The sequence below is a fragment of the Cariama cristata genome, unplaced genomic scaffold (genome assembly GCF_000690535.1).
Source record: "Cariama cristata isolate BGI_N322 unplaced genomic scaffold, ASM69053v1 scaffold12584, whole genome shotgun sequence".
NCBI lineage: Eukaryota > Metazoa > Chordata > Aves > Cariamiformes > Cariamidae > Cariama > Cariama cristata.
The window spans coordinates 2,015-16,750 of NW_009612432.1; the positions used below are offsets into that span (position 1 = coordinate 2,015).

The following is a 14,736-nucleotide window of genomic DNA, read 5'->3' on the forward strand; positions in this document are numbered from 1 at the left end:
CCAAGAGCTTGGACACAGTAATGTATCAGCTGCATCACCAGCAGAGTGAAGCTGTGAGATGGAAATACATCCTTCCCCTCTGCCATGTGCATAGCCCGGTCACGGGAGGGTGCTCGGCTGTGAGCAATGGCTTGCGTTCAGTAAAAGCAACCATGCACACATTGATTTCTTCCATTATTTTAACTGCTGAGGGGGACTGAGTGAGATGCAGGGAGCACAGGGCCCTCATCCTGCTGCAAGGAGCAGGTCTTGGCAGTGACCGAGATGCTGGGGCACCTCCCACCCCAGCCTCTGCCCCTTCCTCCCCAGAGAGAGAAAAAGCTGTGAAGATGCTCATGTTACCTAATAGAAGAGAGATCTCAAACGCATCATGGCTTACTCACCTTTCAAAGCTGTCAAAAAAAAAAAAAAAAAAAAAGAGCCCAACACAACTTAAAAGGTGGAAGAAGGAAATCAAAGAAAAAATAGTGGCTAAAGGTTTGGTATGTGTCTGGGAAGGCAGCCAGACACAGATGGGAGTTCGGGCTGGACAGCCTGTGGCCACTGCTGCGCTCCTACCCCGTCCCTGGCATCCGCCAGCCCTGCTGGGGGGGTGAGCACAGCACTCTGAAACCAAGGGCGAACGGACCCGGCACCAGCAAAGCATCACTGCCGTCTCCGTTAACAGGAGCCGTGTGCTCACTCAGCCAGAAGGACGGACCGCGATAGAAGCTGTTCGCTCGGTGTAGTGCTGCCTCTCTTGGCCTTTCCTGGAGAGGAAATTTTGGGAAGTTTCCCCGACAGTGGGAAATAATTTCCTCAAAGGAGATGGCTCCCATTCTCCACTTCCCCGGCACAGGTGGAGGAGATGGTAGTTGGGTCTGCAGAGGTACAGAGGGGTTTTTATTTGCTATTCGCACTGAAAGAGCAGAATACAGGATGGTTATCAAATAGTGAACTCTTGCAGTTTCTGTTCTCTTGTGATCTGTCTTTGTTATGTCAGCCTCCAGATTAAAAAGGATTAGATATGGGAATATGCTGTGAGATTTTTGGAGTCACTGAGGGCCATCTCAGGTGTAACGATGTCCCATACCCCCTCTCTCATTAAAATGTCACTTTCCATCTCAAAAATGGGGTCTTTTTGCTCTTATGCTCTGAATATGGTGCTGGTCCGGAGCCATGCAATGTGATAGGATCATCACAGGGTAACTCAGGCTGGAGAGGACATGCGGAGGTCATCCTGCTCCAAGCAGGAGGATTGATGAGGAAGGTCCTCCCACTTTTCCAACATGTCCTTCGTGACCACTTGTCCTTGTGCAGGAGATGCTTCTTGCTCCCCTCAATCTTGCCCATGTTCTGGATGTCTTGCTGTTGAGTTTACTAATGTAACATCTGAATTTGAAATGAAAACAGTGCACTTCCCCTGGCTGTACAACCTGGGACACATAAAGGGTTAGTCTGCTTCCAAGAAGAGGTGGCAGATTTTGCAAGAATCTAGTAGGCTGGGATGGGAAAAATATCAGGATCAAAGACAGCTGGTCTGAAAGAAGCTCCAAACCAGCCAACGCAGAGTTTTGCCTGCGTGGTTCAACCGCTGGCTGGCTGCCACCTGCACGCCGCCTGTAAAGTTACCAAATGACAAAGGATTTGCCAGAATTGGCATCGCAAATGTGAATTATCAGAAGAGAAACCAGCATTAGGTGTGCTGAGCACATTGCTAAGGCCTCTCTTTTTAGACATTGCGTCCCAATTGAGTTCAAAGCATGGATTGTGGCACGGTAGGCAAACACTCCAGCTCTGTCCAAACAAGGTCCAGAGGTTTAGATGCTCAGCATTTAAGTGCTTGCAAAATATGTTGACCCCCGAGGCTCATGATAAAATCTAAAGCTCCCTTTGAAAGGTAAGTGTTTAACATGAAGGAGCTGGTGTCCCATTGATCTGCTGCCAATGTTTTAACTAGGGGATGCCACAAGTACTTCCTTGTATGAATTTTGCACAGTGAATGGGGACAGGCTATAGAACTCATTTTGTCAGGTTTACAGAAAGAAGGATTTTCCATCCAGCATCAAGAAGAGAGAGGGCAGCAGTGTGAAAAGTAAAGAAAGGAATAAAGTCTACTTGCATTAAAAATTGTAAATAAATACTGATACTTGTGCCTAGAAAACCAAGGTCTGTGTATGACTCAGGGAGAGTTTATCCTAGAGGCGGGGAGAGGAAGCCCACAGCTCTTCTCCTCCAGGGAATTTTTTTTTTTGTAATTATTGACACTTTATACAATCTGGTGCTTTTCTAAATATAATTTTATTAGCATGAGAAGCCACTTGGCAGCAGGAAACTAATGCTGGTGAGTTCACAGTTTTCAAGACAAAGCGTTCTCTTAGAAGGAAGAAGAAAGAGACTGATTTGAAAAGAAGAGCCTCGGGGTTTCTGCCTAAAACCAGCCTCCACCTGCCATCTTCTTGTTGCAGGCTTAAACAGAGTAATATTCCCTACCCTCAGCTTGTTTGTCTCTGGTTTCCAAAGGAGATGAGGCGTACGCAGTCACGCTGTTCACCAGCTCTCCTGTCACCCTCCCACAATAACCTCTGAGAGAGGAAGGCACATGTCTATGGAGGCCGGGTAAAGAACAAAGGCGCCCGCTCCCACCCACCCCCTGGCATGGGGAGAGCTGGGCAAGAGCCCACAAGCGGTTGCGCTGCTTGGCCGCCCGGCAAGCGTGTGCCAATTTATCAGGCAGGATGGGACAAAAAGAGCTTTGGCTCCTGGGGATGGGAGGACACAGCCCACGGGAGCCGTGGGAATCGCCGCTCTGGCACAGGGAGCGCCTTGCTTCCCGGGAGGAGGGTGATGCCATAGCGCGGTGTAGTGAAGCCATGCATTAGGCTCTAGCACGACTGTATCAAAGCGCTTTTCTGCGTATTACAGAAAAAGCAATCCAGCCAAAGGATGGTGCTGAGTTTTATTTTATTGAGCAGAGTCGGTGGAGATGAGGATGAGCTGCTCCCGTGTCCGTGCACAGGCACCCGTGGCCGTGGCTGACAAGGGCTCAGCTGTTGCTGCTCGGTGACAGTGAGGACTCAGCATTTCCCCAGGTGCTTCAATCTTATTTTCCCTCCACTTCTCCTGTAAAAGGAGCAAGACAGACTCAGACAAAGTGGTGTATGACAGACACAGCAGTGTGGGACAAGGAGCTCATCTGTCCGAACAGGACCCTTTGCCTGACTCATGCTAGCGGACCCTGCTGCCTCACAGGGAACCTGGAGCCGTTTTCTCCTCCCCTCTCTCTTCTCTGCTTTCCCCTAGGATAAGGCAGCCTTGAGTGTGCACCAAATGTTAAGGACTGCTAAGGAAAAAATAATGTTTTGCAAGCACCCTCAGTCTGGGGGGACTGGCTCCTATTGCATCTGCTTTAGGAGGTGACGGAACTCAGGAAAAGAAGAAACTCAGGTTCTTCCTCTGGGATTTTGTGTCTTGTTCCACAAAGTCCATTCAGACTTTTCAGGAATAATTTGGCACGGCTCAGCTCCCGCCTTCCTCCAGACACTTCTCGGTATCCAGAAGTGTGGGCAGTGAGAATTGCAGCCTATGGCATATAATGGGAAATGTGCATCAATTTAGTGCGTGCAGAAGGTACAGACAGGATGCAATTCCCTCCCAGGCCCCGTGCTGCCTCTCGGCATGGCAACCAGCCGCGTGCAAAGCCTAGAAAGGAATTAAAATTAACTTGCATTCACACAGCTCTGTTCCAAGGAGGAAATATTCCACTTGGCGTGATTCAGGGGCTGGTCCATATAAGAGGAGCAGCCTGGATGCAGGGCCTCCCCTCCATGAAGAATATCATTACGTACATGGAAATGGAGCCAACTCTCTCTGTAATTTCAATCCCCTCTACCTTCACTTACAGCACTGCCTTGCAGAAGGCGCACTTGTTTCCGTACGTGATGCCATCCGTGCCGCAGTGAGGGTTGGACTCCCTTGTGCAGTACACACTTCTGTTTATAAACTCTCTACAAATCTGCAAAAGGAATAAAAAAATACACATTTTCAGGACTCCCGTACTCTTTCTTACACTTTCCAAATTGGATACAAGGTCACTAATATAATGCTTTTTCTCTCAAGAGGACTTAAGCAGCAGTGGTGACACTACCTATTTACTGAAAGAAAAACCCCTGTCAGAAATGAGCAGAAGCAGTGTTTCAGGGGAATTTTTGCTCCATGTTTGAGAAAGGAGACTGTAATCACCTGGGAGAAGTCTTGATTTCCCAAAGACAGGAGGGGATTAGCCTAGGCATGTACAAGAAGAGTCAGCACTGATGCTCTTTCAGGCATTTGACGCCGAGTTAGCTCACTGCTGCACGGCTTCATGCATCTTGCGAAACTGCGCGCTCAGCTTGGTGCTTGCTGAGCTTTCTGCCTTCCCAGTGGAAGGAGGAGAAAACCATAGTCTATGGGGAGTTAAAAATGGGGTCCAGGCAATGTATGGGTATTTTGTCTCTGGACAAGTCCCACTGATGGACCTTGTTTGGGAGGGATAGAACATTCTCAATAATCCGTTTGTTTCATGAGAAGATTGGGCAGTGGAGGAAAGTGGACAAAAGTGGAGCTGTATGTAAACACAACCCTGTGCAAGCACCCTAGACCTAATCATGGGAAGCATTTGCTAAACCAAACATCTGTTCTCCTGGTCTGCTTGCTAATGTGGCCACATATAAAATCCCCTGTACAATGGTGAACTCCCCAAAGTGTTGGGACTTCTTGGAAGGACCCACCTGCTCCCAGCAGACATTAAAAACCGTTAACCACACACCAAGATCTTGGTTACAAAACCCTTCGTCTAGAAAATGCAGATTCAGTAAACAGAAACAGCTGCACTAACCTCTTCAATGTCTTGAGCCGCTACATCTAGAACAAAAAAAAATAACATAAAACAACAAAAAGCAGAGATTTTACATGTCAGTGTTATTTTCTGATAGAGGCTGAACTAAAGTCACAAACCCTTTATGCAAACCACAGTGAAACATACACCAGGTTTTTCCTACTCCATCATCCTGTGTGGCGGAGGAGGGGGCAGGAAATACATTATCTGAATTGCTTTTCAGTATTTTGCTTTTTTGAAAAAATGTTGCTAAAATATCGTGTAATCAGTCATTCATCTGCTAACTGCACCTCAGACACATAACCCAATCTCCTGGAAGGCAGCCACTCCTGGGAAAGCGAGCTGCCATATCGGATCTGGAGCCGCACTCGACAGAGATTTTAAAGCGGTATTGACTTTTAAGGCTTTTCGGCTCCTGCACCTCTGAACAACGAGAATGGCTGGCACTGCTAAGGAGTGCGCCGTGGGGACAGAGACCCCGTGGTCAGCTTGACAGCCATCCCCAGCACAGCGCAGCCCAGAGACTCTGCCAGAACCAGTTCATCCCAGGCGAGATACAAAGAGATGTCATGGGGTGATACAGGGCAGAACAGGCAGTGCCAGTCAGTAAGAGTGCAAAAATATCCGCTGTAACCACAGACTCCGGGCTTGAAGCTAATCAGTCCATCCTCTTTATAATTCTTCACTGCGAAGACTGCAGTCAGGCACGTAGGTTGAGTCATAACTGTGGGACAGGGCGACCCTGCGATGTCTCTAAGGGGAAACCTGACACTCCAGGGCGGATTGAACGCAGATTTGCAGAGTCTGGGTCACAACACCGTGGGACAAATACCCAGCGCCTGACACGGCGGTAGGGCAGGAGAGGTTCAGATGCGAGGCTGCACCCGCTGGGTCCGTGGGGTCACTGCCAGCTGTGATGCTGCTCAGGTGGCTCTGGGCAGGATGGAACCTGGGGCAGGAGATGGGAGGACCTTGCCCTACACTCGGGCCCCCAGACATTGGAAATCCCACCCAACCCTCAGTCAGCTAGACCGTCATCCGTCAACCCACCCTACTTCATCTGCCGACTGTGTTGCCCTTCGGTGCTTTAGCCCTGGCACTGGTGTATTTATCATGTCCTCAGGTTAGGCAAGACTGCCTTAATTGTAACGTCACTGTTATGGCTATCTGCATATTATTTACAAAATCGCTTATTAGATAGTTTTTATAAATATTACATGCAGCTACAGAAGACTTTGTGATGATGTCTCTTGACATCTGTTTATTTTATAGGAGATCACAGAGTTTGCTGTTATTCTGCCTGGCCTTGGAAGGAAGCTGCAGCACTCTGACAGAACCCGGTCCCAATTAAGACTCAATTAGAGACAGATGAATATTTCATAATGAATAATGTGTACAAAGTAATTCACCTCTTTTCTCCATGCACGGCTTGCAATTTTCTCAAGTGAACTCTTTATTCAAATTATTCACAGAAAAACAAGTATAAATAATTCTTGTGCTGCACATTCTTCAGTAGCTCTTGCCACAAACCGTGCAGAGCTGGGTCAGCTGGACGCAAGCAATTGGTAACACTGATATGACCTACATGTTCAAAAATCATCACTCAGCTTCCCAGGATCATCAGAGAGATGTGTAAATCTCCAGATAAATAAATGCTGGATCCTTTTAATTTGCCCTCTTTGTTCTGACTCCTTGAGGACATTTGAATTTAATTTTCAAGCTTTTCTCTGCAACATAAATGAAAGCTGAAACTTTCATCTAATTACGTTTCCACATCTCCAAGGAAAACACCAAATACCAAGATGCTTAGGATCAAAACAAGAGCTGGTGACCCTGAGGTGAGTGAGTTTCTTCTCTAACTGGTTCAGCAAAACTCTCCAGTGAACATTTGTACCAAAAAATCATAATTACACTCTGCTTTGGTACATTTGCTGAAAGAGCCGCTTGGAATTTGCTCGCTCTGTCTCCCAGTGACACCTCCGCTGCGTTTTTCACTGCGGAGGCACACAAGGAGTGGAAATATGTCATACGAGTGAGCAAGTCCCGCAGATATTTTCTACTTGCTTAGCTTTATCTTCAAGCCTGTCATCCAGTGATCAAGGCTCTCTGAAGTTTGCTGTTGTCAGGAAAGGTTTGGGGTTTGTTGTTTTTTTTTTTTTCCTAGGCTAGGGAAGAGATCACTTACCCGAGAAGAAAGAGAGCAGCAGTAGGCTGAGAAGCACTAAGGCACCTGTTGCCTTCATGCTGCAGGTAGCTCTTTAGTCCAAGCCAAGCGATCTGTGCCAGAGGTGTCGTCTCAGCACCGGAGCCCACAGTGCGCACACAGACCTGCCTTTCTCTGTATTTATGTACCCATCTGTAGCTGTCCTCATTCCCCACCTTAATTGTGAGAACTTCTCCACTTCATTTCTAAAGCCATTATTGGTCCTGGTCGTGTTTATGGTGCTTTAGGAATGCTGCCCTGTCCACATCAAACCTAGAAAGGGCTAATTATATGAGTGATAGATGGGCTTGTAATATCTTTTTTTTTTTTTTTCTAAATAGTCACAGGATTCTCACAAGGGTGAATTTTCAAAGCAGTGATTCATCAGGGAAGCTGGTAATTTTCATTCTCTGGGCCCTCGCTGAATGCCAGCTCCAAGGCTTTGAGTGCGGCGTGATGACACTCACTAGACGTTACGAAATAAATCACAGCATGAGAATGTGTTGTCTGTGAAACCAATTATACGTTGTTCCCGGGCTATTTTTGAGGATGGTTCTAAATTTGTTGGGTTGGGGTGGAGAAGCGCTCCGATGTGACATGCTCTCATAGCTGTGTGCACAGTCCCAGATAGGACTGATGCCTCTCCTCCATGAACTATTTAAACTCTAGCTGTCAATGTTTTCCAGTTTTTTGCATTGACAAACATATGTTAGGGCTCCGCTCCCGCAGCAAGCTGCAACGAAGGGAATTTGATGGGGAATTGGGAGACCTGAGCTCTATTTCCAGCTAAGTCTGTGCAAGGATTTGTGTTCAGCTGCACCATTTGCAAAATATCTGTTCAGATAAAAATAAGCTTAAAATTTTAGTATGCTTTCCTAAGAAGACAAGGCTTAGGAGAGCAACACTTATAGATGTATCCATTTATTGGTTCTCCCAGTGAATTTTGAATCTGCAACTAGTTCCAACCAAATTTGACATAGGAGCAAAATAATTTAGAAATAATAAATACATTTTTGTACACTTTTCTAGCAACAGAGGAAAGATGCTACTAACACCTTCAGCCAGCAAGGGAGAGAGTTTCTGCAGGCGAGCAATGCTATGAATGCCCTACATCTGGGAAGCATTAGAGTTTGCATCTTGCCAGACATCTTAAAACCCACACAGCAGAGAAATCGTGACTGACAGGTGAATTCTTAGATGTCTATTAAGAGTGAGCTCACGACGCAGCCTCTCATATAATTTTGTTATCAAGTCAGTCAGCCACAGCGCCGTTCAAAACCACGCTTAGTTCTGCCACTCGCAGCACTACTTGTTTGCCTTTTCTGGTCTCATACGTCACTACTCACCACCACAGCCTTAATGCCTCAGTCCTTCATCTACCCAAACGTTTCGGTTGCTGCAGCACAACTGACTGGCTAAAGCTTTAGCAAATGTACCGCAGGGACCAGCCCCTTCTGGGCTGAGAAGAGGAAGAGACTAAATTACCAACCAGGTGATTATCGTTATTACCCCTTTCCACTTCTTTATAACATCTGAAACAGGCCACTTGCTGGTGTAGGTGAGGGAATTCTTCTGTCCCTCTGACTTCTCTGAAAATCAGGGGTAGAAGAAGAGCACCTGGACCTTGCTTTGCAGACTAAGGGATGTAGTTGGGCAGAGTCTTGCTGATGTCGAGCCAAGAAATTACCTGTGCTGGGCCAGTCTTGAGTCTTATGTGATACAAACCTTTCCATCTTCTAAAGAGTTCTTGCTTAGAGACTCATGAGGCCTCTAGGATACAGCCACATACCCAGTACTTGCCATTTGCCCTCCCTTTTCCTGTAGATGAGCAAACCTTTTTTGGGCTTTTCCAAAGCCTTCCGAGCTCCTAACGAAGTCTCTGGCTTCCTCAGGCAGGAGCTACCACTGCAGAGGAGCCTCACAGTAGGATCCTGCCATTGAAGACAATTTCCTGCTATGACCAAAACTCCACTGGTCTGTGGCCACTCTATAAACCTCTTGGCCAACAAGAAATTATAGCAGAGCTCTGTCCTGTGCTGACAGGTCTCTGTTCACATCCACTACCTACTGAGACTGTTCCTTAATTATTTTTCACACACACACAAGCAGGTAAGCAGTGAGGACTCTCATCACCCTCTGGTTTGTCTTTTCTTAAAAGTAGGCAGAAAGCCATGACGTGATTTGTATTGCCTGTACTACCAGAAAAAAACCTGAAAATAAGAAGTTCCATCCCTCTTCCTAGGACAGAGGACTGCTCTGTGCTAGTACCAGGGGAAGGACAAGCCTCTTACCTTCTGGTGGGAAGCACCTACAAAATTCCAAGTCAAGAAATTATCTGCTTCAGGAAACAAGACCCCCCAAAAAAGGCTTGGAAGTCACAGATTTTGTCCTAAATATCAGCCTTAGCAGCAGATATTCGTGCTACATAATGAGAGAATGGGAGGTGGAGAAAGGAAGAGGAAGGGAGTGTGTGAGCTGTGGCACTTGGGACTTTTTGCTTGTGCTGTTTGCATATTAACTCCTTGACTCACTCAAAAAGATGGCACATTGTGACGAACGTTCATATATGTCATCGCTCCTCCAGCGCGCTCTTTAGGCTCCCACAAAGATGTTATCTCCATACCTTTTTTCCTAGCACAGAAAGCACCTTGGAACTACCAGCACATCTTCTGGCCCTTCTTTCCTGGAGTTAGAAAATCCAAGACCTTTTCCTGAAGGGTCCCCTGTTCTACCTCTGCCTCAAATACCCCATGTACAACTTTTCACATCTCTTTTCCAAGAAGCTGAAAGCCTGAGCCCAGTCTAATTTCTCCTTGGGTTCTCATTAGGCTCATTACAGCCTTGCCTAGCTTGCTGCAATTTTCTGCTGATCAACACAGTCTCGATGGACACACCCTTCAAGGAAGCAGCAGTTCCTAATTTTCTTCCCTATGAGATAGCCTCCTCCCTTTGCCATAAGCCTCCTTTTTACAATGCACTGCCGGACCTGCCCCTTGCCCAGGTGTGACCAGGTAGGGCTGACCACAGACACCTTTCCCCTTCACACTTCCCTGGGGCCATCCCCCTGTGCCAGAGCCCCTAAAAGGACCAGTTCCTCCAAGGCTCAGTGCTGTAACAAAGACAAACCCATTTACAGTCTATAAGACCCCGAAGCTAGGAAAGTGGCAGTATTTATAGCAGCTTGGTTTCTCTTCTGATGGTTTGGTATGGAGTGACGTACTCTCTTGAGGGCTTGGGCTGGTGTGCGATGGGCGTTACGCCTTGCTCTTTATTGTGGTTTATTTCACAACTTCTCCTGCCTGACAGATAAAAGTACCTAAAAGCCTGAAGACCATTACCCCTGCCCTGAAAAAAAAAAAACCAAACAAAAACCAACAAACCAAAAACCAGTCCGTGGCAAGGACAGTCGCTGTGTTTAATTTATTGATCAATCAAAGCGGAGACCAATGCGCAACAGTTGAGGGAGCAGGGAAGTGCGTGTTTGCAGGATTTGTAAGAGCAAAATCAGGGCGAAGGGAAGGAGTTCAGTACTCTGCATTCGCCACGGTGTTGGAGGAACAGAGTTCCTCGGCTTTGCCTGAAGAGAAAGAGGGGACCAAAATTACAGACAGATCTCAGTTTTATAGTCTAACTTGACCCAAATAAGTCAATGCCCTCGTGCTCTCCAAGATATAAAGTACTTCACCTCCTTCCTGATTCCCCAGGTTACACGCTTTCTCACGTTAAAGAGATTTGGGACAAACCCCATAATTTTGGACACCTTCTACTGTCACAGTTTAAATCGATCTGACAGGGAGGGAGTCAGCAAGGCTATGAGCCTGCAAAGAGGGATCTGGATTTAATTGCAAGGGAAGGAGAAAACTCACTCGGGCTTAAGATCTGCGGTGCCTGGGGGGTGACAGAGGAGTGAGTGTCTGGAGGGGAACGTGGAGCAGGGATGGATTTACCGAGGGGCTAACGGGAGCTCTGGGGCTTCCACGCCAGCTGCCATCGCTGGGTGTGTGCTCCATCTCCTCTGGTTTCATGCCTATGCGGTGAGCTCCATACTTACAAAACTGCGTTGCAGAACTGGCACTTGTTTCCATAAGTTTTGCCATTGGAGCCGCAAAGGGGGTTATAGTCAGCGGTGCAGATGAGATTGTTACCCTTCTGTTCCCTGCAGTCAATCTGCTAATAATGGCACAACAACAGGTTTTAAAGCTTTTGTTCTCCATGTTTTCCTACATGAGTGCTTTATGTTTATTTAACGTTTATGACATGGCAAAGTGTAAAAGCATTTTTCAGGTGCAGGGCTCTGTTGTTCTAGCAAATCCTCAAACTCAGCAGAGAATGTGCTTGCCTGGAGCAGCCTACAGGGCTCTGTTGTTCTAGCAAATCCACAAACTCAGAAGCAGAGAATGTGCTTGCCTGGAGCAGCCTGAAGTGGGGAGAAGGCGGGAGCAAAATATCTAATAAATACTATTATAAATAGTGAAATGACCGTGCTGGTACTTCCAGGCTGGCCCTCCCACTGGCTGTTCTGGTTCAGCGGGCTGGCAGGGGCAAGTGTACAGAAAGTGGATGGTCACAAGCCACGCTGCGGAATGTACTCCCACCCAAGAAATACCCACTACTGATAGTGCTGGTAGTAGATGACCCTCCTGTTCTCCCGCAGAAGGGATGAGGCAGCATCTCTTGCTCAGCCTGTTTCCCGGTAAATGAAGTTGTCAGCACCCGCTGACTGCTCTGGTCCCAGGTCAGAGGAGGGACTGCATATCTGAGACATGGGTTTGGTTCAATACCGCTTGACCCTGGCACACTTTAACTACTTTCCTGAAATCCTATTTCCTGGTCAAATGCACCAGGACAGTGCAGGTGTTTCTATTATTTAGTCATAATTCTGTGAATTCATGTTGTAAAATGTATTGTAACAGCAGTTAAGAGTGCAGATTTCCGCGCTTTACCTGGACGCATTCTCCAAAATGGCGCAGGTTTATGTCCAGTCCATTCCTTTGGGAAGAGAGCGAGTTGAGAATGAATAAGCACAGCGCAGCCGCTTCACGAGTCAAACTTCCTCGTTATGCTCTAAATACCAACACGAGCACCTACTGATCCAGAAATCTCTCCCGTGACCCAACCCCTTCACTTACGCCACGGTGTTGCAGAAGTGGCACTTGTTGCTGTAGGTAACCCCGTTGGTGCCGCAGATGGGCCTGTACTCCAGGGTGCAGCGGGTCGCGTGGCCACCGCTTGATCTCAGGTAGCCCGTACAGTCGAGCTGAAATAGTCACAGAACAACATTTTAATCTCTGCTCCCCTCTGCATCAGTCCTGTGTAACGGAGCACGGTGCAAGAGGCTTCTCCCCTACTCCCCAGAGCTACAAGGGGAAAGAGGAGTTTCCAGCCCCAGCACGGTGGAGTTGAAGGAGCACAAGCAGTTGAAATCCTCCACGTGGGTACGGCATGATCCTGGAGTTTCTGGGTTTTTTCCTGTCTGGAAGTGGGCTTCATCCCAGTTATCTTGGGGATTTTCACCATAAGTGCCACCACGAAGGATCTTTGTCTAAAATGCCTTATGCGGCACCAACTTTTGCTGCGAAATGTCAATGCAACTTGAAAATGGAGCTTATGTTCACCTCGGTGTTTCTGCAATTGCTCTGAGTGTACTGAAATGGAAGTCGCTGCGTTATGTTAAATTGTACAGCCAGAGCAATTCTCTACTTTCTCTCTCTAAACTAAAAATAGAGATACTTCTCCACAGTAGCTCCGTATATTGATAAACAAACTTTACGACAAATGTTCTGATAGAATTGTTTTTTCTGTTGCAAAATTACAATTTAGTCAAAATCCAAACTTCCCCTGGGAATCTCTTAGCTTCAACAAGCCTCTGAGCCTAAGTCTAAAGAGAAGTGTTTTGATAACACTGAAGCATTATTGAAATCAAAAGTTTCCATTCTTAAGTCTTGTGTTACACAGAAAATAACACTTTAAAACTCACTGATTTTAACTGTTGAAACTAAATTTAAAAGAAATTCTTGCAAACCTGAAATTCTTAATTTTCATTCCATTTCTGACAGTTTGCAGTTGTGTGATTTTAATAGAGAATTAATCCTAGGCAAGGTTTGTGTCTAGCTCTCTGCCGTCATTTCACCCACCGCTGCTCAGCGCAGCAGGAGAAGGAACCGGTCTCAGACCGTACCTTAACACATCTTCCATCGTGCTTCTTGTCGAGGGCTCGGTTACGTCTAGAGGGAGAGAGAGAAGATGAAGAGAAGGATGAATCTGTTCATACTATGCTGTCATCTCACTCAGTAAGGCCCAGTAAATTGATCAGATTCAGGAGCTTTGACATGGAAGATTGCAGGCATTAGCGAAGACAGAAACTTACGAAAAATCTAGTCCACCCCACGATTAGTAACAACCCCAAAGGCTTTTTTCCTCTGCTTGAGCTGGCATTGTAGGTAATCGGGAGCCCTTATACTCACAACATTTCGCTGCAGAGGGAGCACTCGTTGGGGTAGGTCACGCCGTTGGTCCCGCAGACGGGTTCGTAGTTGCGGGGACAGGCAAGCTGTGATTTTTCAGACAACTGGTACATGCCGCAGGAGGCCTGTTAAAGAGGACTTGTAATGTCTCCAAGTGGAGAGAAGGGCGTGCTTGTGTTAATCATGTTTTCACTGCGTTGGGAGACTACTGTTGGTCATTTTTTTTCTCTATCATTCCTCCATGGTGAAGAAAAGAGGGAACAAAATAAACAAAATGTACCGTGTTTCTTACAGCACATAAAACCATCTTTTTGCTGTTAAGACTTTCTGTACTTTTGGCAAGAATTGTGGGCAAAAATGATCATTCCTTGAGGAATCAAGACAAGGAAGATATTTAGGCAGTTATCCAATAGTTGTATAGATTTTCTGCTGGCACTCTGTGCTGTGCTGACTCTCACTCTACATTATTAATCGCTGTCTTTTTTATCATCAACATGGTAAGTTATCTTTCTCTGACACAGGTATTTTCTTTTCCCCAAAAGAGATGGTATAATACTTAGGGGGACTTTTCCTTCCTTTCTCACTCACTCTCCTTTTTTTTCTCCCTCTAGACTTAGAAATGAAGACTACATGACAAAGAAGATCTACTACTCACCCGTCGTTCAGCAATAACAATATCTACAATAAAAACAGAGATTATAAAATATAAAAATTGTACAACGTCCTTGACTAAAATTCCTTTGCAATTATCCATTTCCCAACAGAGTAACCAAATACACTTTCTTATTACTGAGAGTGATTTTTTTCTCAAATGTTTTATCTACTCCAAGTAAACAAGAAGTTATACACTAAGATTAAAAAAATCAATTATTTGTAAAACGAGAAATTTTGACTCACTAGGGAAGAAATAGGACATGAAGTTTTCTCCCTTTTCAGCACTGTTATCCCCACTAAGGCTCATAGGCTTAAATCAGGCAAATACATCCTACTGATCTATAGTAGTTATCTGCACAAGGACAAAGTTCATTAAAAAAGAGCCCGCGTATTCCTAAATCATCACATCTCCAAAAGGCTGAATTCTCCTTTAGGGTGTATATATCAAGGCAAAGATTCAGGAGGACTAGAGATACTAACATAGACTGTAACAAAAACAACTTACCAGAAAGGCAGCAGAGAAGTACAAGCCCAAGAAGGGCAATGCTTGTTGTTGTCCT

General features: G+C 46.1%; 2 protein-coding genes across 2 annotated transcripts; both read right to left on the bottom strand.

Annotated features, from left to right (window-relative positions):
- Nucleotides 1–3,056: 3,056 nt before the first annotated feature.
- On the bottom strand, nt 3,057–7,098 carry LOC104160501 (serine protease inhibitor Kazal-type 6-like). Its single transcript, XM_009698632.1, has 4 exons — nt 7,041–7,098; nt 4,856–4,881; nt 3,882–3,994; nt 3,057–3,102 (listed from the first exon to the last, which is right to left on the bottom strand). Exons 1-4 carry the CDS (start codon nt 7,096–7,098, stop codon nt 3,057–3,059), a joined length of 243 nt encoding a protein of 80 aa, XP_009696934.1.
- Nucleotides 7,099–10,562: 3,464 nt separating this feature from the next.
- Nucleotides 10,563–14,483, bottom strand: LOC104160505 (ovomucoid-like). The gene is made up of 8 exons (XM_009698635.1): nt 14,420–14,483; nt 14,178–14,200; nt 13,523–13,647; nt 13,237–13,282; nt 12,188–12,315; nt 12,002–12,047; nt 11,110–11,225; nt 10,563–10,635 (listed from the first exon to the last, which is right to left on the bottom strand). The coding sequence occupies exons 1-8, from the start codon at nt 14,481–14,483 to the stop codon at nt 10,563–10,565; spliced, it is 621 nt and encodes a 206-aa protein (XP_009696937.1).
- Nucleotides 14,484–14,736: the final 253 nt, after the last annotated feature.